The 22680-nt window shown below is 45.8% G+C and overlaps 1 protein-coding gene across 2 annotated transcripts; it reads right to left on the bottom strand.

Moving 5' to 3' along the window:
• Nucleotides 1-22532, bottom strand: pdlim7 (PDZ and LIM domain 7). 2 transcript variants are annotated; one of them, XM_029846954.1, is made up of 11 exons: nt 21100-21257; nt 20305-20403; nt 15104-15255; nt 12351-12378; nt 11367-11563; nt 4580-4632; nt 4124-4367; nt 3768-3948; nt 3535-3655; nt 1830-1945; nt 1-1576 (listed from the first exon to the last, which is right to left on the bottom strand). In XM_029846954.1, exons 2-11 carry the CDS (start codon nt 20398-20400, stop codon nt 1490-1492), a joined length of 1275 nt encoding a protein of 424 aa, XP_029702814.1. In that variant the 5' UTR covers nt 20401-20403; nt 21100-21257; the 3' UTR covers nt 1-1489. The 2 variants fall into 2 exon arrangements, with proteins under 2 accessions (XP_029702814.1, XP_029702815.1); XM_029846955.1 differs by lacking the exon at nt 21100-21257 and adding an exon at nt 22380-22532 and having other exon boundaries at nt 3-1576.
• Nucleotides 22533-22680: the final 148 nt, after the last annotated feature.

Here is a 22680-nt window from a genome sequence, read left to right on the forward strand (position 1 = left end):
TATCAGAGTGGGAAGTACGTCTTTAATGAGGTTAGCATTCATCATAAAACAATTCTGGGTTTAGTTTAGGTCACTTTCATGGTTAAACACTAGTCTTGTATAAAATAAGGCATCTTTGCATCGAGAAATTTGGGAGGAAGCAAGATTGGATTCAGCATCTTACAATGTTTTATTTAACCTTTTTACTGAAACTACTTCTGCCCCCCCCCCCCAGGCGTGTGCCTTTACTTATTTATTACTTTTGGGCTTCATTGAAAACCTCCAGCTCTAAAACTGAATATGAATCAACCATGTCCACAATAAAGCCTCAGCAAATCATTTCAAAAGACAACTGTTCCTTTGAACGGCTAAAACGGCATCGCTCAACAGTTCCAACGGGGTTAAACTGTGACGATGCTGCTGTAATAGAGAAATGGGATGCCGCCCTTTCATTTGCTCGACTGGACCCCATTATGTTAATTGGCGCTGCAGTTAGCATTGGGAAATGGGCCTAATTGGGGCCACCGCTCTTTCCATGGAGGCGCAGGAACAGTAGCAAATCATTACTGCGACACAGGAGTGTTAAAGTGACGTATGAAGGGGATCATTAAATGATTTGCTCACAGGAACTTCCTCAGATTTCTCTCCCAGTCAAAAAGTTCAAACAAAGGTTGCCTGATGGTATAAAAAACAAACTGTGGCCACTTCCAGTTATGGAGCACAGCATTTGGTTTTACAGGCAGCAAAACAAACTTAACTCTAACGTAAAACAGTTAATGACACTAAATTAAAGCCAAACAAAAGAAAACCCGAGTGCCAGTTGGTACATTCCGTTTGCCACAGCAGTTATTATGAATTATGGAGTTGGGAATCATGTCAATTCCAGAGTCGTGTGCCAGTTGGTATAATGGGATGAGAATCCCCAGAAAAGCCTCTTCTGAGCTCCACATCCACAAAAACACCAACCTCAGTTCTAATAGAACACACCATCAGGCCGCAAACACACTTAGCAGAATTATTTATAGAGGAGTGAAAACTAAAATTCTTGAGGAGTACTTTAGTTGTTTTTCCTGCAGAATAAAAACCCAGAACCTCTCAGACCTCAGCAAGGCTGAATCTTAAGAACCCGCTACCCTTTAAATCGATCAAGGAAACAAGTCCTGGCTGGTATCTTGATCTGTAGCATCATAAAGGTGAACATATTACCATCTCTGGTCAAATTTTCATTCGGTCCATTTGTGGGCGTGAGACGTACACGTGACACCTCCCACTTATGATGCGCTGCCCTGAGGCCGCAGGAAGGCTGAATTAAAATACTGTATGCGAGTCAAAAAGAACCTAATTTCATTTGAGGAGGCGTTGTTTCCTGCCTGCTGCGGGCGCTGACCTGGACTGCAAGCACAGAATGGGCAGGAGAGAGAAAAGGAGGCGTGTGGTGGTCATAGCTGGGATGTGGAAGTGTGTCGGGAAGAGCGTCCTTGCATCCTCCGGAGTGACGATGCTCGTACTCTCAGACTGGAGCGAAGGCATGGCTTTTGCACAGCGGCTTATCCTTCTTGGAGTAGAACGTCTTCCCCTCCAGGTTGATTTGGCAGAGCTTGAAAGATGAAAGGAGACAGACAGATTGCTGAAACCAGGGCAGAGGAGATGTCACACCTCAGCATCTCTATGTGAGCCGCAACAGGTGTCTACTTCGATACTTGATTCATTTAATTTGGGGTTTCATCCCAGTGACTGGCTGAATCTAACGGGGTAAACAGAGAGCATGGTGGTGGTGGTGGTGGGGGGTGCAAAGAGAGGGAGAGGAGAGAGAGGCTCCAGGGGAGGGTGTATCAATCAAATTGACTTACAGCACAGACGAAGCACGTGTCGTGCCAGCTGTAGCCCAGGGCCTCCAGGAACCGATCGCCGGCATCAATCTTAAAGTCACAGCCGTGGCATTTGGTGCCGAACATCTTCTCATAGTCTGCGGAGACAAAGGTGACACGAGGCGGGCGAGATAAGCATCACAAGAGCTCGCTTTGATCGTCCTCGACGCGGGGCCACTCATCTGCCGTGACCTCGACATGTAAACATCGCTTCACCTTGACGAGACGTTCCGAGCACCCGGTGTGAAATAGGGTTGAGCTGCTTTCATCTTTAGAGCACTGCAAGAATTTTTTTTTTTTTTTAACTTTAATAGCATCCGAGTGCGTACGTTTGACGGAGGGAGCGAGGGTAGCGGAGATAAATGAAGCCGTTTTAACGGTATACGCTCACGCTCCACACTTTGCCGTTCCTGTTATTCTGCGCCTTTCCGGGGCGTGAGGGAGGGATTAGGATAACAGGAAAACACTCCAGATATTTAACTGGATTTGCCAGACTCTTTCATCACAAGGACTCTGGGGAAATGTGTCAGGTTATAACGCCACTCCTCAAGAGCGAGTGGGAGAAGGCTGCACAATCCCCTGAAAGTTGCTGAGGCAGCACAATGTTTATCAGGGCTGAAGGCATTATTCAGCGAATGGCTGCTCAGGTTCTGGCTCGGGCTTCTGATAAAGCAGAATTCTATGTCAGCCTCAGCGCTCGGCTAAATCATTTACAGTACAATAGAGGAACACATGCTATTCATACAAAATAGCAACAGAGAAATGTTTGAAATAAACTGCAGCTAAATGGATTACAGGGGATAAAAAAACAAAAAACCCAGAGGATGATTGACTGGTGCGTGTGTCAGGCCTGTGTCAAACCTTACAGCGATCATAAAACAATGTAGCGTTTGATTTAAAAAGATGACTGCAGATGAGACGCACTGCGTGAAATCCTCTCAGCGAGACCTCTGAATCACCCCAGCGGCTGCACTTTTATTTCTGCACCGCCGCTTCTCATATGCAGCCTCAGCTATGGCATCCATTAAAAGTATGAATATTTGACATCCTTTATAACACGAGCTCCATCATGTTGGCAGTTCCCGCGTCCGTTCATGCCGCAGCGTGGAGATTTATGATGCACATGAAGGACTTGACCTGTGTGTAAAGTTACAGAGGGCCTGACATGAGCTCAGCTGCTCTGGGACTCTGTAAACCACCTGTGAACGCTGGATTTTAAGGCTAATTATCATCCTGCGGGTGTATTTTAATTAGCGCCCCACTTATCTGCCAGTGATGCACAAGTAGGAGGGTGTGCAGCGATACTTTACGTAAAATTTTACATTAAACAAATGACAGATGGTTGCGATGTCTGCAACTCATCACACCGTAGGTTTCTGTGGGCGTCACTCTCTTCAACCAATGAATGGGTTCCAGCACATCTCCAGACACACCTTCATGTCTCATGTGAGCAAAAGAAGTTGAATTAGTAAGAATGAAAGAAAGGGATGGTTTAATACAGAAAATGGGAGTCGATGCCAAAAAATAAATAAATCTATTTTACACAAACGTGTATTGCTGCTATTTGCGGTATAAATAAAAAAAGAGGCAGGTGCTGATGAAAAAAACGTGAAGCTAAAAAAACTTTACCTGCAATCATTTTAAATTGTAATAATTGCAGTGGGATTATCTCAGCTGAGCCACTCGCCTCTCTCACAGTACGGCTCTCCTTCCTCCATGTAAAAGGCTTGGTTCCTGATGGCGGTCTTGCAGGCGGCACACTTGAAGCACTGAACATGGTAGGTCATCTTCAGGGCGTGCATGATTTCCTGACAAAGTGAGAAGAAGCTTGACCGATGCTGGAGACAAACAAGAAGCAGCCCACCCACGTCCAGCGGCTCAAGTCTATTCAGACATTTTGTGCCACACAAGAGCTCTCACCCCTGTGATCTTCTTTTTGCACTTGGCACAGTTTGGAGCGTATCGATTATCGTAGCACTTGGTACAATAGACGGACCCTCTCTCCTCGAAGAAGCCCCCCTCGTCCAGAACCTTCTTACACTGCGAGCAGGTAAACTCCTCTGGGTGCCAGGAGCGCCCCAGCGCCACCAGGTAGCGACCCCTGGAATCACACAAACGCCTTTACTTTGATGTAATTTTCAATATTTTCTAAAAGTAAAATAGCAAATTTCCTGTTTAATCAGTAAAATGTGTAAAGGAGATTTAAAGAACTCCAGAATAAGCAGATGGATTTATTCCAACTCTGTCCAGCTATAGACGTGGTCGTGCAGCCTCACCTGATGATTTTGTTGCAGGCGCCACAAACTGGCGTCCTCCCAGTGTCCTCGGGTGCCTGCTGGGCTGCCTGAAGGATGGAGCTGCGGTTCTCCATGGGGGTCGGCTGGGCCGGCTGCTGGTGCTGGGTCATCACGGTGCTGGTCTTGTCTGGGCGAAAGCGATTGGCGAAACTGGGGTCGGTTACCCACGGCGGCCGAGAGGAAGGACCTGAATGACCTCCCGTCGCAACCGCCGTCATGGAGCCTAAACCAAAAGCAGACAGGACCATTTTAATTTGATTTATTATTATTATTATTTATCTATCTCTGTCCACCACACACAGATGTGAGCGCTGCACTTTTGCTGGGGCAGTCGTGCAGGTCATGGTGTTGCTCTTGTCTTGACACTTAATAAAAATCTGTTAGCACAAATGCTGCTGGGCTTCTCTTTACGTGTCAGCAGGAGCGTAAACTCACCGTCTGGTTTATCTGCTGCCTGGGCCACGGCAGGTGACTGAGTTGGCTCAAGGCTGTGGGGAGAAACCGACTAATTAGAAGAGAGGTACCCACAGAGCTCAGTAACTATGGTTACTCCGCAGTAAATGCCATATCTGGAGAATAGAATCCAGGCTGCCTCTGTTACCTTGTTCCACACATTACCCTCCATGAATGATCATACGTGGCATCATCATCCTCATTAATAGGACACGATTCTCTCGTCCGTTACAGAACGAGAAGATGCTGACAGAACAGAGACTCTGGTGCACAGAGAAAGAAGCAACGATTGATTTTGTGCAACTTTTACAAGACACGATTCAAGAAGCGCGTCTCTAATGGCAGCAATAACAGTGCCCGATGTGACTAATAGCTGTCAGTCACAGCCGAACTTGGAGAAACCCGAAAAGATGATAGACGCTCCGATTTGGGTGCGGTGGAGTTTTGCTCCGAGCCTGCCGACGCAGAAGTGTTGAAATAAAGAGCTGTTTCTACACTTCAAAGTTGCATTACCCGCAGCAAGAGCCACAATATTCAGAGGATCTTCAAACCATAACTGAGATGGAAAAACAAGCTCAGAGCTAAAACAGTGAGCTCTTGAGATGCCTTATCTCAGGGAAAAACACTCCGCGCGCTTTGGGAACGTATTGTGTTTACATCATCAACCGAGACACGCTTTACGATACACTAATGAAAAGTGATGAAATCTTTTCCTTTTGCAAAAAAGACGCAGCACTAATTACCCTGAACCAGAAAGACTCCGTGTTATTGCCCGTATCAGTTAAAGTCGGCCATCAAGTCTACACCTTTTTGTTGCCCAGCAACAAAATACCGAATGAAACTAATTATGACAGAAAAGTGGTGATGAAAGACACTGTTTTTCAGCGTGTGTGGGAAAAGTTCAGTTTCTGTGTAACCCACAGAAGCAAGTGATTTTATCAAATGCCAGCACACCAGGGTGAGGAACAGAAAGGACAAAAGGAACCTTTTTCAGTCTGTTTGACACCCAGACGTTAGGTGGGCCGTCCTTCACCCCCACACTGACAAGCCTGCCTTCGGGGACCCCTCTCCAACTATTCACCAGAATTATCCAGGTAAACAACAGCGATCCGGAATCTGCTCCCTTGACTTGTGCTCTACACAACAACAGACAAATGGCAGTGACTCCTCGCCCGCCTCTGAGGTTTGTTTGGCTGCTCTTCATTCTGGGAAAGGTTGCCAGTGCAAATATGAGAGAGCAACCTCTGCAGCCGCTCATTCCCACCTGAAGCAGCCTGGATCATGTTTGTTTGACATTTCTAGCCCCCCCATCCTTCCCCCATCTGCAGAGTGCAATGGAGGCACACATTTCCTGTTGTCTGACTGACATCTTCTTTTAACTGGGTTTTTTTCCTATATATTATTTGTGTGTGTGTGTGTGTGTGTGTGTGTGTGTGTGTGTGTGTGTGTGTCCTGCAGCTAATGTAAAAGTTTGTTGGCAAAGGTCCCTGACACATGTCACAGTGATGGGAGCTAAAAACAGCTGCCGCTCTGCAAGGACTCGACTGTGACGCTTGTGGAGGCACTCAGAGGGGAGCTAATGTTTTTTAAATTCCTTTTAAATTGGCAACACAGTGGCATCACCTATAATGTCACGATTCAGAGAGAAACTTTGTTCATATTGCACAAATGAATATTAATATTAGAAACAAACAAAGGGATGGACCTTTCCCACTTGTAGCTACGATTTAAATAGCCATTAGGTGAGAAGTGACCGCCTACTGGCAGCATGTGTTGAGGCACAGTATCAAGAGTTATAAAGACTTGCCCACTCCAGTGGAATTGGACTTCATGATTTAACTTTTAAGTGATAACTGATGCATGTGCAGTCGGGGCAGTGCATGTTCTCACCTCAGGGTGAATGTGTGGGGATGTTTTCTCCTGAGAAAATTGAAAACAATGTTTTGTTTTTTTCCCCCCCCTACGTTTGAATAACCTTTCTATCTGCAGAGTAATGGGCTTTAGATTGTTTTGAAATTGCCATGTAACCCTTCCTAGATTGCACAGTGACTTTTACCAGAGTAATTTCCCATCATGTCTGTACAGTTTGAACCTTTTTCCCCCCTCAACAATATTATGACTGCAGGTAATCTAATTATTCTAATAGGCAAATCCTTCTTATTCTACCTCCCTTGGTAATTTTTTCCTATTAAACTGATAAATACCACGTACATGATGCTAAACACATTTTCTTGTTGAACGGCAAAAGATCAACTTTTCCCTCTTCCAGCCGTTATTTTCTATAAATCCCACTTCTCTTATGTTATTATACTCTACATACAAACATTCAGACTTACATTCACAACCGAGGTCAATTTAGTGTTGCTAATCTACCCATTTTTGGAATATGGGAGGAGGCGGGAGTACCCACAGAGAATAGACACAGGCACGGAGAGAACATGCAAACTGTGCACAGATAAGCCAGTGGGCACAGAGGATTCAAACCCAGGACCTTCAGGAGGCGAGGTGACAGTGCCAACTACCATGTTTTAATGCTTAATTGAAGTCAGGTTTTCTGTTCAAGGCATCCGAAGTCTTCCTGAACCCTGGTCTAAGAACTAACATCATACAGCAAACCTCAGCCAGAAAAAGAAAAACTCTAAAGAACACTGAATTCCCCGAAGCTTTATATAACAAAGAAGAGCACAGAAGAAAGGACAGAAGAAAGAGTTTGCTTTTTTTGGAAGATGTTTTATATTTTTGATGACAGCAGAAAAAAAAACAACAAGAGTACAGATCTTTCTTTTCTTCCTTAATGGCAGGAGATGTGGGGATCAGAAACGAAAACTAATGAGATGAAGAACTTAAATGGAAACAAACACAGAGAAAAGGAGACAGAGACAAATGGGGGTCTGAGAATAACCGCTTCCCACTGAGGAGACCCCCTCCCCCTGAATGTTTACTCCCAGAACCACAGTGTGAACGGAGAACAGGGTGACAGGCACAGTGGTCCACGGTGTTGTCAACACTCATAGCATCAGAAATCCAGAGGACGCACTAACTCGTAGGCTCAGTACGCAAGGTTCCACAACTGGCATTGTCATCTATGTTAAGTTACTTTATTTGATTCTGTTTGGTTAGCTTTTCATTTATTGCCCCTTAAACTTCTTCACCTCATCCTTTTTCCTGAAAGGTGAATTTGTAAGCGTGGTTGGTCGGTTGGCCGTCTTTGTCGTCTTTCTCATGTAGCGCATGTACGTGCCTATTTCTACCAAGCTCCGGCTGGTCTCGGGACCCCCACTGCATCTAGGCTGCTGCTCAGGATTTGATATTGAGGGCACGAGCAGACCTGTCGTGGTGCCAATCCCGCAGACGAGCGTAGCGGGGACTTTGAATCTCAGTCAGGAACTTTTCCCTGACAGCCAGAGAAAGATGAGAGACAGAGATAGACAAGAAAGAAACAGATTGTAGGGCAAGGAGTCAAGACGGCGAAGCAAATATTAAACCAGGAGAGAAGTCTGACGTTCTTGGAAGATTAGTAACCTTTTTATCGAGTATTAGATCTGTAACCTATTACAGCAGCACTCTGACTTAGGAGTAGTTAAGAAGCAACCATGTTCTCTGTAACTCATAGCAACCAAATGTAAGTGGACATTCCTCTAACAAGCTGCTCGCACCCTAACTGGCTGTTAGCGTATTAGTGATTTGCTCGTTCCATGCGGACTTCTGTTGTGATTATACAAAAAGAAAACAGTCCCAAATTTCACAGCCAAGTTGGATGTTTACATCAACACGTGGCTAAATGTTCAGTCATCGACACCAAACCTCCCACTCTCAAACGCACAAGGCCAGGAGGCACACGGGCTTTACCTGGCCCTCTTCATGGTTTCATCATCGGGATCCTGCACTGAGAGACCAGGACAAATACATCAGCGCGCCTTACAGATACGTTTCATATCAAGCCTGCACGAGAGATTATCACACACACACAGATTGACTATTGCGTAGCAGTCTAACCGCCACGGCTCGCTTCTGTCTCACTGCACCCAGCATGCCAGGTCTTACTGTAGTCGGTGCCTGTGAGCTGGGCCAGGATGCGGAAAGAGCGGGACTGGGTGGTACCGGTGCGCGGCTGCCAGTCCTCAGTGTCCTGGATCAGCCTTTTCTTGCTATGGTCATTGGGGATGAAGCACGGAAAGTTCTCCATCCTAAGGCCGTGTCTGCACACACACCGAAGAGCAGCATACGGCAGGTGTGAGTTAACACAACCCCCCCGACAGAGTCTCTGAGGCAAACTCCAGCCAATCCAACGTCCTTGAAATAGAGGACATGCTGAACAGAACATGCACCGCTTAATGCCGAGCATCACCGAGCTAATGGATAGCCATTATGAGGATTCCTCGTGGGTGCTTTATAGACTCATAAATGGACATTACCTCATTAGAGATCATATTCATCACCGTCCTTACAGGAACTGGCAACAATTTACAGCATATTGAAGCTTTTAATTTGACTAAAAGAAACAAACAAAAATAAAATATGCTTCCAGCATGAGCTGCTGTTGATCAGCTTTAGCGGGAATTTACCACAAATTAAGCATGTCTGTCTGAAACCAGGAGCCTCTCTCAACCTGACCTAAGTAGCAGACAAGCCAGCCTGCATGCAGCTGCCTCTTACTTGGACTGTTGGTACAGATCGTCATAAAATGCCGCTTCACCCCTGTAGAAGAGGCAAAGATCAAATAAAGGCCATCGAAATAAATCTAAACTAAAATCCTTTTAGGTTCTCTTCACAGAAACGCAGCACTTTGTGTTAAGTGTACAAATTAAATCCTATTCAGAACAATTGCTAGTTAATAAACATGGTCAAGATTTGCTCAACAAGCCAACAAATTGAAGTAGTGAGGATAATGATCACGGTCTGAGAACGATGTTAAAAAAACAAAAAATCTTTCATTATATGACAGAAGTGGTCATCTTTCTGGGAAACCTTGAACTTTATCTCACGTGTATGTTTAAATTTTTCCCACCACTAGCATTACAAAATGAATTTAACTTCAATGAATACCCATTTTCAGTGTGTAAAAACACACTTTAGGGGAATAGAAAATAAAAAAGAAGATATACTAACTTGTTAAGAGTTTCCATCTGCAGCATATGAAGAAAAAGACAAAGGTGAGTCAGGTCAGGTTAACAGGAAAAGCAAAACTGAACATGTCAGCTTGACACAGGTTGTACACTTCAGAGTGATACAAGGACAGCAGGATGCAGGAAACATGCAAGAGATGACACAACGCATGCCGCTTTTGTCAAAATGCAGAGAAAGGCCGTCTTGTTGCCTGTCAAATCACCCGTTGTTGCCCTGACCCAGAATGGCTCTGTCCGTCTGGCACATGCCCTTTTGTCAGACATAACGCAAATGTTTTCAGATTTATGGAAATGCAAATGTCCAAGGTCTCATCGCAGCTTAGTTACCAGTATATCGTCATTTGGTGTCATTTATCAGCATAAAGAGCAATAAATGCCATTACAGTGACACATGAGGATGTCACAGCAACAACTTCCCTCACGCCAACACAAAGGCCTCTATACACACATTAGGCATATGCTGCTGGCAGCAGAGTTTGTCTGCAGAAATCCTGCATGGCTCTATTAAATGTTGGCCAAGCTCAGAATGGAGCTCTAATCTTTTCAAACCTGTCCACTGAAATGCTTTTCCATCTGTGAGAACCGTGTGAAAGCCCTCTTTAAAAAAAAGGTAGAAAAGGTTACTCAAGCAATCCAGGACTGGGCTGGACGAGCAGAGCGAGCAGGCTAAATCCAGGAGCAGAACATGTCTCATTGGCGGCTGCTGCCAGGCCACAAGCATGACACAAATTATAGGAATGGGACCGCCTTACACTTTCTGCTCACATCGCATGTACCATTTCACATCAAACTGCTCCTTTCAGAGTCATTTAACTTGAAAAATTCCCTGAACACTCATGAATGGACGCTGTCTGGCCCCAACATTTCAGTCAAGACGCAGCAATGATCAGGAGGATAATGATTAATAACGCTTTCAAAGAGAAAGTGAAGATTTATTAAACCCCTGAAAGGCTGCACACATCTATTTGCTGCCATGAGGCGCCACCTTGTTGCTGTAAATGTGGCTGCCTGTTGTATAATATATTCTACTCACATTAACATATGATGTCAACCTAAAAGGGCCATTTGAAAAAAAATAAACCTAAACGTCTAAACTAGCCAAACCCACAGGCGTAACCACAGAAAGATTCTGCAATGGAACAGAAATCAAATGACCACAAACTGCGTCTGATGGAAACATCCATCTGCATTTTCCCCAAGAAATATTTAGCTGGAGGAGGTCAGTTTGAACTCCCCTCTAAATATATGCTGCCGCGCTAACCGAGTGTTCGGTTTCATCCATATAAAAGGCTGACAAGATAAATTTATTCTGTTTTGACATAAAGCTGACAACCTCCATCGCTTTCCCCTGTTATTTAGCGGCCAGAACCTCATGACAAACTATAAGCGCACATTGTTATTTCTGGAGTGTGTAACGATCATAACTTGTATGTCCCTTAGCTAAACCTTTGGAAGGAACACTCCTTTTGATCCAAGCAGTGTGAACAAACACACCCGTCACACCGAATCACACTTTAACGCAAAGCAGGAAGGGCTGGAAGTCCTGCAGGAGCTACAGACACTGAGAAATAAAACCACAAAATGAACCTCACAACCACATTAGTCACTTTATAATTCAGAGGTAATGCAGATTAACCACCTACCCATTCTGTGGTTGCCTCATGCTGGCATGGACCTGCGAGTGCGGCGTGTTAAGTTTAGGTGAGTAGGCCACAGGTTTAATAGGGAATCCTGCGTTGGCACTACTGTCTCCTGCAGTAAAAGGCTTTGCCATCTTGTTAATTGTTGTGCTGGGAGCAAAGGAGTACTTTGGCTGAACAGAAGCTGGAACAAACGAGCCCTGGAAGAATGTGGGAGAAGGAGAACACACGGCACACTGCAGCACATGCTGTTAGACATTTCTGAGACAGCGAAAGTTCCGTCTGCTGTTGCACAATCCCAAAACTCTGAGAGCCTCTGGGCGGCCCCATATTTTTCTCATGAAATAATATTACTCGAGGCTGTAGGGACGGCTCTGTTTAAGTCTGTCGGCTTTTCTCCGCTCAGTTGAAGTGCTTAAGCAGTGCGAACACGGCCGTTTCATTTGTGCTGGCAGCCGGCCATTGACTGGCCGCGGTAATCTACCAAAACTGAAAAAACGTGAGTGAAGAAACCGTCAAATCTGACTGAAATGCCTCACCAAAAAGATTTCCAGTTGGGCAGTATGAACAGAGCAACAGCACCGAAGGAAAAATTTATTACGCTGTTGTTGCCGGATAAAAAAAGGAAATAAAGTAGTAGCAGAGAGCCCCTCGTGACACCGCTGTGCCATTCAAACTGATTAAACTGTGGACGAGTGGCTCTCGAAGGACTAGACGGTAACCTGAACACTTCAGCGTTCCTTGGCTGTCAGGGATTGTGCAAGGCATTAAAAAAATGCACTGGAATGTTTCCAGAAGCAAAATTCGCAAGAGTCCGTCCAGGAAAACAGCTCATTTAGTGACTCGCTGATGCGTTGCTAATGCACAGGACATGAAATGTCTGAGACAAACAGAGTGGTGCATCAATTAAAGGCTTTAACTTCAAACCACACAAAGCCAACGGCAGACCATGCTCATGTGTTCGTGAACAGGTGAAGAGGTCCATACCTTCTGCTCATCGCCACTTTTGAAAGCTCTGGGAAAAGAAAAGACAAGAGATACAAGTGCAGCTTAGTTTACGTCACATCAAAAAGCACAGGTATGATATAGGACGGGATTTAATTTGAAGAAAGGTCCTGTTTAAAAAAAATGCAATAAATAACAGCGAGAACTTCTGGTTTTCACACTATCTGGATTTTTTTCCTGTATTTCCGTTATATCATGGCAATTTCGACACCTCAAGATGGTTTTTTGTACATGGTTTTAAACTGGCCCTCTTAACCTGACTGGAACACAGGCTCCAGAACAGCCCTCATAATCTCAAATATGAGGCAGACGGAGCAGGTTTAACAAGGCTAAAGGCCGCCTCAGCGGTCCTGTGAGAACCCTCCCTGTGATTTTGGACGGCCTGCAGATTCCTCCAGCCGACTAAAAATACTGCGAGTGCCTCAGAACCGTCTACGTCTTAACTGTAATCCCAGGATTCACATTACTGCGGTTCCTACTCCGGCTGAAGCCAAGCAGCAGGACGCCATTTAAACTTTCTACATAAAACAACAACCCCGGTGTTTTCATCCTACATTAATCCAGCTCTCCAGCCAGCCTAATTGTTTCAGGTTGCACTCGCACGTGTAGCTATGAAGAGCACTTCCTGTGACAAGAATGAGCATTTGTCCCAACGCAGCTGCATAGACACCAACAGGACAGTGAAGGGGAGGAAGACATGACTGCGCTTGTCACACTTTGGAGCAGACATTCGTGGGAATGTATCTACTAATCTCCAGCTGGATCAGTCATACGTAAAAACCTGGATTATACGGCAAGTATGGCAGCTGTGCGTCACGGTCGTCCTGGAAATACCTGGATGGTCGGGCAACCATTTTCTAAACTGTAAATTCGGCTGGTCGGAAGTCATTTCCTGCTTCGTTTCGCAGGTGGGTTATTTCTACTGATGCATGTTTGGCTTTCAGGCCGTTTGATATAATCTCAGGAAAAACATCCAATTAAACTGAAATCAGGCTCCCCCAAGTTAATTATGAAAACCTTTCAGATTAATTCCTTACACGAACAGCTGATATGAGTAACACTGTCTCAGAGATTTAAGGATAAAAGAAACAGGGGAGAGGATGTGAAATATTTAGATCTGGAAACCACATGGAGACGATAAACAGGAGTGGGGGGAAATAAAGACGGTCCAGCTGTAAAGAAATACGGAGTTCACCGAGTGCCACTGAGTTCAATTGGAGATAAAGAAAGTGTAGGGGGACAGAAGGTTCACCGAGGTCACAAATGACACCTCACGAACCGCCATCCATTACTCTGCTCTGCATGATGTCACTTCTCATGACTTCATCCACTCAGAATGAATGATGGTTTCAATTTATTTTTACTTATTCCTCAGAAAATTGCAACATCAGTCCACACACACACACACAGACTTGATTAAAAGGCATTTTCTAGGTCAAAGCTTAGAATAATCTCTTCCCACTGGCCCTACTGGGTTTATTGGTATGTGCAGAGACATTTATGATTTATGAAGTTGAAATGCGCCAACAAAATATCCAATACTATGAAGGCGGCTTGGATCTACACGACTCAAAAATAGCAATGCATGAGGTCTCTCACTGCGAGCTGCGTCTCCACTCAGCAACAACCTACAGAACAAGGGGAAGATGTTTTTTTGTTTTTTTTTAAACTTGCTGACAAGTGTAAAGGATATTAAATATGAGCTGGAAGCTGCGCCTCGTGTTTATGAATGCACCGGCTGATTCCAGTCCTGAAAGATGTTGCCGTTTTATCTGGCTGGGGCGCGTTTGTGCCCACACTTTTGTAGGTGAGGCCAAAGACAAATCTCCAGCGTTTGCTGCAAATTTAATTTTACTCCATTCTTCACGCGGCACTAGATATCCAGCACGATCTGGAAATCTGATAGCATTAGTTTATATTCTAGCCGTTTGCTTTTCTGGAAGGTTATAAATGACTTGCAGATGTTCGGACTTTCAATGAACACAACGAACAAGAGTGGCTTTGGGGAACCTGAAGGCCGCGGCTGCTGGCAGGCGACGCCGTTATAACCTGTGAATATAGCTGCAATCACAAACTTTAGCTAGGAGCGTCAAAACATGGATCATTGACAGTCAACCTCTACTTAAATGACTCTAATGAAAACCTCTGAGGCTCTGCAGGCTCCCAGCCCTGATTAATGTTCCGCTCCACCAGCTAATTTTCTGGTTTTTTATATATTATTACAGCTGAGTGTTTAGAGAGATCCGGCTTTTAACTGATTACTTCCACCTTTCGGAATACGGCTGCTGGTGGAACGTGCTGCTGATCCCCGGCAGAGATTCTTATCGGCCCATTTCTGGCAGGAGCAGCTGCGAGTGCTGTCTGTAGAAAGCTGCTAATTAAAACAATTCAAACTAAATCAGATTAATTTATTCGGCTTCATTTACAGCTGGAAAAATTAAATGTCTGAAATGGTTCATTACTAAGAAAAAGACAGACTCTTGGGGATAAATGAGCATATTTTAATGCTGCCGGGATCAAATAGTGGAATCTGGACTGAACAATTCACAGAAGTCTGTTATCCATCCTCCCTGTACCGATGAGTAAGATATTGGGGGTAAATTTCAAGGACACCGATGCGTGTTATCGTTCTTCAGAACAAGAGAAGAGAGCGGCGTGAATTATGGGGTGATTTATGCAGTCGAGACTGAAGATATACTGGTGGGGTTTTTGTGACGCGCTGTGGAAAAACTTACTTTGTGAGGGTCAGGGTGAGGCTGTCTTCTGCTGCTCTGATGGTGTTCTGTGCCTCCACGTGGGTCATATCTTCTGCGTTGGCGTCGTTAATGGACACCACCCAGTCTCCCACACCCACACCAGCCTGAGCTGCCTTTCCACCTGGGGTCAGCTGGGCGAGAGAAGACAGAAATTAGATGCACATGGTGATACGAGGAGATAAGGATCTGTGTGATGTGGCTCTATTATTTTCTACATTTTTGTATCAACTTCAGCCGCAGTTCCAGGAAATCAGAGAGCGCAACTGTGGTAATATCGGCGCGCGAGGAGTCTGAATGTCTGGGTCTGACAAGCTAGTCCAGATATTTCACTCAACACAATCAGGAACAGGCATTATGGGTCATCATGATGTCATCGCTCCGATGATTTATTGCAGATGGGAGCAGAGACTATGAAAGACACTCCTGAAAGCTACAAACAGAAACCAGATGTTACCAATGTTCCGCCGGTTACAGGAACGACCCCCCTCAACAGGTGAGTAACCATCAGGCCACACTGGCAAAAGCATGACATCATCCTTTCAGTAGACAAGGCAGCATGAGTCAAACAAAAGATCAAGTCTGTGTGTTTATTTGACTTATTTCAGAAGATATCAGCTTCTTTTATATCTTGATTATAGATAACCGGGCTTGAGCTTAAACAAGTTGCAAGAGTGGACACAAAATGAATAATGTAGTCATTATTCAGATTACTCTGATGTCATAGAAACATGAAAATGTCATCAGGAGCTTGACTTAGAAGTTCAGTCAATGGTTGTGTCGTCTTCAGCGAAACTATCCGCGCAGTACACAAAAACGCTCGCACAAGCACGCATGTAATATTCTCTGTGAAGTCATGACGGCTTCAAGACAACAAAGTTAAAGGATTGAGCATTAAAAAAAAAAAAAAAAAAAAAATCCCAGCAAGGCTAAAAATAGGCAGAGATGCTTTCCTTGGGGGCAAATCCAAGACGCTTACTTTACAGCCAAGTTCAGGCATTATTTTAATTGCCTTTGATTTGCACTCAGTGGAAGCAATTAGAGGTTTTAGGGCACAAACAAGCTCTCCGGTTTGGAGAGATCTTAAAAGTCGTGGCAAAGGGTAAGAAATAAAAAAAGAATAATAAAATAAAAACCCGCACGGAGCACATGGACACGCATGACATACTGTGGAAATGGGTCTGACTGTTCGCAGTAGCTCCTTTCATGGATTATATGCCACAGTAACGTCTCAGCATATTCTGACATTTGGGAAGGGGGGGGGGGGCAGACAAAAGATCTTGTTTCTGTTAAAGCATCAAACAAAATCGCTCCGAGTGCTTCAACAGGGAAAAGGTCAAATAATCCAAACACAGAAATGAGTTACACAGGAATTAACGGGGAGCACCTACTAATGTGCATTATGAGGACATTTCAGAAAGTTCAGCTGTTGGGGAGAGTTGGTTTGTAGTCGTGTCCAGATAAAAATGGTACCAATTATCGTTCTCCAACACTGCGGCTACACTGTTGGCCATTAAAGGGGCCTAAAATGAAGCTACTCCTCGCAGAATGAGGACTGTTTGTGTGTCTGGCCACTGATGGACACGGGCACCTGTGGGCCTGAATCAGGTTCATGGAGCAGCTGCTGCCTCACTTGAGAAGCCAGAAGCTAAAAGTTGCTGCGCTCAGACGTTTTGGGCGGGAGGGGGCTGATGGAAACTCAATATCCCCTCCTGCAGATTGTAAATATGTAGGACAGCAGAAAATACGCTCCCGAGCACATCGCAGCCCGCCGTACCACAACAAGTTGGCAGCAATATGACAAAAACAACCGTCTGTGGACTTTTATTTCTAAAAACACCACATCTATAAGATTCTCCTTTCAACCCCGCTGTGTTTGTGCGGCGCTTTCCTAACGTTTTAGGGGGTTTTGGCACGCGGGGGTGCTTGACAGCAGCAAACCTGCTTTGGTATGTTCTCAAATTTCAAAGTATTGGCCAATCGTTTATATCAGCAGGCCACCGAGTCGCGAGGCATTTTCCAGGCTTTTCAGTTTCACCAATATTCCAAGTGGCTGCGAGTGCAACCGGGGTGAAACGCTTCACCCCTCGACTCATTTTGGCCCTTTTTGCACGGAGAGAAGCGGTCTGCTGTTACGTCATTCACATGGCACCGCCGAGGCCACACCATAAATATCTCTGAGAAATGGAAGACCTAACAGGCAAGCTCACCATTCCCTCATAAAGCAACAAACTGGACCACAAACGCGCCTCAAAACACAGCATAACCTTACCTCCATCAGGCCACAGAAGACGGTCCCCTGAGGGTAATCATATCAGCACACACTGAATTATTAATCCAGCCCATAACAAGGCCTCGTTCCCCTGGGTGTGAGTGTGTGAGAGAGACAGAGATGAACTGATAAATCAACAGATGGCCGAGGGTTCAGACAAACACGAACGGAAACAGAGATAAAGAAACAACACATCCAGCTGCACTCATGGAGAGACGTCCACAAATCTCCCAGCTGACTTGACATCATCCGCCGTTTCCTCCAAATGCTCGATTTTATGTTACATGTGTCTGTCATTACAAACCATCTGGTTCTCAGCAAGCCTTCTTATGGTGTCATGAGGTTCCCGTGTGTCTGGTAGCGTGAGATATGGGACTGGAAGGATGGGCTCATTAAATTAGCAACGTATTACAAGAGACTGACGATAAACATCTTATTTCTATCTGCAAGGTAACAGAGTTAGTCGGGTTAATGACACTTTATAGCGTCAAAACTTGGAGACAAACTGTCTCAGGATTTTTTCTTGAAGGTCAGGTTTCATAGGAGAAATTAAGAAGCTTCACTCATGTTGGACTTCTTCATTAAAGAGGTCAGACGGGAGCTGGAACAGAAATCCTGACTTTCACTATATGTAAAAAAGAACAACCCTCTAAAAACTATATAAAATGTTGAGAAACAATCCGTCCATCACAGTTTGAAAGAAGGGTCAAAGTCTGCTGACACACATGTTTGACAGTCCCACCGTGTCCACCTAATCCAGGAATAAAGGCAGCCATCCCATAACTTCACCCACCTTTCTGTAGGTCTGTCTGCATAGTTTACATTTGATCTCTCCAACACAAATGATGAAACACATAATAACCTTGTTGTAATGTCGTTTCTCCCTTCAGGGACTGACTGTCCTGGCACACGTTCTCATCGTCTGTGACTCTTATATCGCTGATCAGAAATAAAGACTTTAGGAGACTCGTCAGAGGCGGAAAAGAGGCGAGAGACTGTCTGCTCCCAACGACAGGCTGGATGCAGGAAAAATGTCAGGAATGCCAAGGATTCCTCCGGAGGAAGGAAGGAAGGAAATAAGAGCATTCAGACCAAAACACAGTTTTACCTACAGACACAAAGGCATCACAATTTTTCTGGGTAGAAACCATTTTAGGTTGTTTATGTCACTACAGCATTAAAATTGAGTACATCTGATATCCAACACTGAATTAAACATACGATAAGCAATACACGCAAACAGATTTAAAATTTGACCATTTATAGCTGGAAATGTGGAGGGAGGTTTGAAACCAGGCACGGAAGCACATTTAGATTTTCAGCAGTACAAATATTTGCACATCTGGAACAACAGCCATTAGCCTGCAGACAGAGGCTTTACCTGCACGGTGAGCAAATGAGACAAAAAGGAGCCAAAAAGGAGCCACACAAACACAGAAGACAACAAAATGGTGCCTCTGCAGTCGTTTCCCTCTGAAGCAACGTCTAAATATTATAAAGTGGGTGGAGGAAACAACCTCGGACACTTTGTAATAAGGTCATAATACAGGCATCATTAGAGAAGAAACTGTATGTTTACATGATTTGTTAGAGTAAAATTAACTAAAGCCCCAAGCAGCGACACAGACGGATGGTCCAGGGGTTATCACCGGCATCTGACTAAGCATTTATTCCCGTCTTTCTTCTTCAGCTTTTCTGTGTAATTGCTTTTCACCGACTGGTCGTTCCGAGATAAGCCAGTCAAGATAAAGCACCCCCTGAATTCATGTGTTCCTCCTGCTCTTGCTGAGGAATATTGTGTTTCACAGAGGTTTACGTGCCCCTCGTTGGGTTTCTTTCATCATCAGTGATTCACTCTCTGCTTTGTTTCGACAAATGCAGAGGTCCAAAGAGATAAACAGAGAAACCGCCACATCTTTACGACTCCAGCACCCCGGGGCCTGGCCGACTGCTGCTGGCACAACGCAATTAAGATATTAGCCGACCAGTGGCCAGTCGTAAATGTTCCATTCTTATCATGGAGGAAAATTCAGGACACACTTCTGGGAGCTGGCGTCTGAAAAAGACCTGGACTGGTGAGAAACTGCCCCCGACTGGACTGCAGACAGGCAAAAACCATCAAATGACACCAACGGCCCAGTAATTCCCCCCGTTTCCGTGTATTAAGCAACCCCCTCGCATCCGTTTGGTCATCAAAAGGTTAAAGAAACGGTTTCTCGCCAGGAACCGATCTGGAACGTTGCGTTTCTGACGGCAGCCAACGAACAGAGCGAACTCAGAACGTGTACGGACACGGCTGCTGATAAATGCTGCTGTCGCCACAGGATCACGTCGGCTTAGAACAAAAACCTCCAAATTCCTCACAACACTCTGCAGACACCGCCGGCTGTGCGGCTCGGACGGTTCCGGAGCAGCCCGTTCAGCTACAGGCTGATGTCGATAACCGTTTATCTCCGGAGTGGAACAGGCCTGATAATCCAACACGTGCAGAGAGAGCGCGGCTGCCTAGAAGGAAGACATGTCGTCATTCCAACTGTTGAAACGGCCCCGATGCTGTAAAGGTTTTATATTGCGTGTGCACGCGGCTACATCTGAAAGTCTGCGCGTTTGCCAGGCAAAGCAACCGCACGCTGCACTTATAAGGCCCGGAGAGTGGTTACGACTCTTTTCAACAGTGACATCAGTTTATAGAACTTCTGAAAATTAATTCTGGGAAGAGGCCATGACCTAAGAAGGAGAGTGAGAAGTTTTAGTGAGGCCTAGTGAGCAGTTACAGTTACTGTGGCGGCTGCTGTGTACAGTAATAATTCGGCTACTGAGCAAAGATTTCCGTTGACGATGTACCGGTCGCCTCTGAGAACACTTGCTAAAGATGCAAACAACTGCCCAAGCAGTGCCTGGTGTTTCTTACCCTTGACACGGTGAGGGGCATGCTGAAGTCCTTTCCACCCTGCAGCCTGAAGCCCCAAGGTGATGGGCCGCTGAGGGTTACCGAGTAAACGTTCATAGCCTTGACAGAAAGAAAAAAAAAAAAACAGTGTTATTAAGTCTGGAAACATTGAAAAGTTGAGGATACACATTTTCCTGACTCTCTTCTACAATAATAACACGACATGATACCGACAGAGTAGAACCTGGACTCATCAGCTGCATCGACACACTGGTGGTCACACTTATAAACTGGTGTCAGGGACCAAGAACCACCCTCACGCATTCATACTCTGATGATGCAGCAGTTCAGGGGATTCTGCTCGAGTACACCTGGACACGTAGCCTGCGAGGAGCCCGACATCAAACCACCGACGAGCTATTTCGGTACCCCAACAAGCCGATGAGATACTGGAGCTACCAGCCGGGACACACGTTACATGACACTCCGCGTCAACTTTAATAGGCTGACGCACCTTGCGTGATAAGAGAAAGGGTTATTTGGAGAGCCAATTCGAAGTTTAAGGAAAGGACATGGAAACCCTTCAGTCCTGTACAATATTTACATTCTCGGAGCAAAGCTTAAAGACGGGTTCATGCAGAAACCTCCCCAAATAGGTCGGGTTTTAAAAAAGCAAATGCAACTTGAGAGGAAGAGCTCAGTCATTCACTCCGGCTTATATCATATTTGAAGGTGTTAGTATATCCGAACACAGACCCCCCTCCCCTCTGGCTCGAGGCGCGGCGGGCCGCCGAAGTGGCCGTCGTGCAAACCCACCTTATCCTCAGGGGCCAGCCGACAGCCCAAAGCAGGGAGAAAGCTGGGGAATCTGAAGTTTGGGCGAGCAGAACCTCTGTGCACGCTGGCAAACCCGCCGCCTCGACACTGGGACACAGGCGAGCCGCAGCCTCTGCTCGCTCCTCAGAGGCTATATAAGGAATGTAAAACTACACCAAACTATTTCAGCCCAACACCCACATGAGTCAGGCAGGAGGGAGGGCAGGGCGGGAGGGAGGGGGCAGATGGAGCGAGGTAACGTCATCTACCCCTATATTCTGGCAGAGGTATAATGGTTAAAAGTCAACTATTTTTTTTAGCATGTACTTGAGAGGCAACCGCAGCTGAAGTACAGCCGTCCTGCTTTTCTCCAGGAGGCCGGGAGGAAGGGTTCAGCCGACCTGACCGTTCCAGCCCAACATCAGGGTCCCTGAAGCAACAGATCCTGTACTGTGGAAATCCAGAACACAGCGCTCGTGAATAGAGACACCAGGTTTATCCACCACTGATCCAGTAACTAATCATCCCAGTTCGCGTCTGAGGCGCAGGGAAGCCATCCAGGCATCGGGGAAATGTCAAACTCTTGCGGCCCCGAGTTTCTCCAGCCACCAGGACTGGAGGGGTCTTTGTTTTGGAATGTTGCCGAGGCCTAGATGGTCTCTCCTCGACTCTTCTGATGAATCTGCATGACAATCAGCACTGCAGCGGATGCACAACTCACAACATTATATGTTAAAATGGCAAAAGCTCAAGCAAGGGGAAAAACATGGCTCATTTTGGTGTCATTTGCCCTAATGCGTTAACAGCCCACAGAGAAGTCAGGGCATCCATATTGAGCATGAGAAAATAAATGGAGACCTGCGGCAGCGACAAGTCAAAGGCTTGAATGACATGAAGCTTCATATTATCAGCCGTTTTTCACTGAGACAGCGGAAAAAACAGCGTGTCCGGGAGCCTGAGATAACTTCATTTATATTGAGATATGTCGTTAACATCCTGCCTGCGAAGCTCTTCCACAAAAAGCGCCGTTTTCCTTGCAAAAAGAATGGCTACATAAAACCTGCGTCCGCGTAAGAGTCTTGCGGGATCTTGGGAGTTTTTTCCTCCCACTTTAGTGTGTGAAACAAAGTCTTGCGCAGCTAAAATGACCCATCCGAAAGGCCGACCGCAGACTGGGGAACAACCCCCGTCAGTGCGCTCCCAGCGCCGCGGGACGGTGCAGCCGAGCTAGCTAAGAGCGGCAGCGGCAGGAAGTTTGGAACAAAGTCAGGGAAACTCACAGGTTCGGCGGCCTCTTGTCGGTCCTGTGGGAGAGACGCCGCCAGGCAGCGCTGGAGATGGAGGTCAGCGGACGAGGAGAGAATCTCGGGGACTTCCGTGAGGGGGACGTCGGGAAGCCTCCGCGGATCCGAGCTGTGGGATCACCCGAGTCGGCACGGCGCGAGCGACCCGGCCCAGACGTCACAGGTCACGTGGTTGGCTGATGCCTTTAATTACCGACCAGCGGGAGTAAATAAGAGCTTCACAGCTGGGCCAATTTAGTGACCGCTGACAGCATTAAAACAGTTATCTTGTGTGGTT

This window comes from Takifugu rubripes, chromosome 14, assembly GCF_901000725.2.
Source record: "Takifugu rubripes chromosome 14, fTakRub1.2, whole genome shotgun sequence".
Taxonomy (NCBI): domain Eukaryota; kingdom Metazoa; phylum Chordata; class Actinopteri; order Tetraodontiformes; family Tetraodontidae; genus Takifugu; species Takifugu rubripes.

Coding starts and splice junctions, on each gene's coding strand:
- pdlim7 (XM_029846954.1), bottom strand. CDS start 20,400: ATGAACGTTTACTCGGTAACCCTCAGCGGCCCATCACCTTGGGGCTTC. Junction 4,368..4,579: donor GGCAGCAGATAAACCAGACG/GTGAGTTTACGC, acceptor CTTTTGGTTTAG/GCTCCATGACGGCGGTTGCG. Junction 3,949..4,123: donor GCCTGCAACAAAATCATCAG/GTGAGGCTGCAC, acceptor GTGTGATTCCAG/GGGTCGCTACCTGGTGGCGC.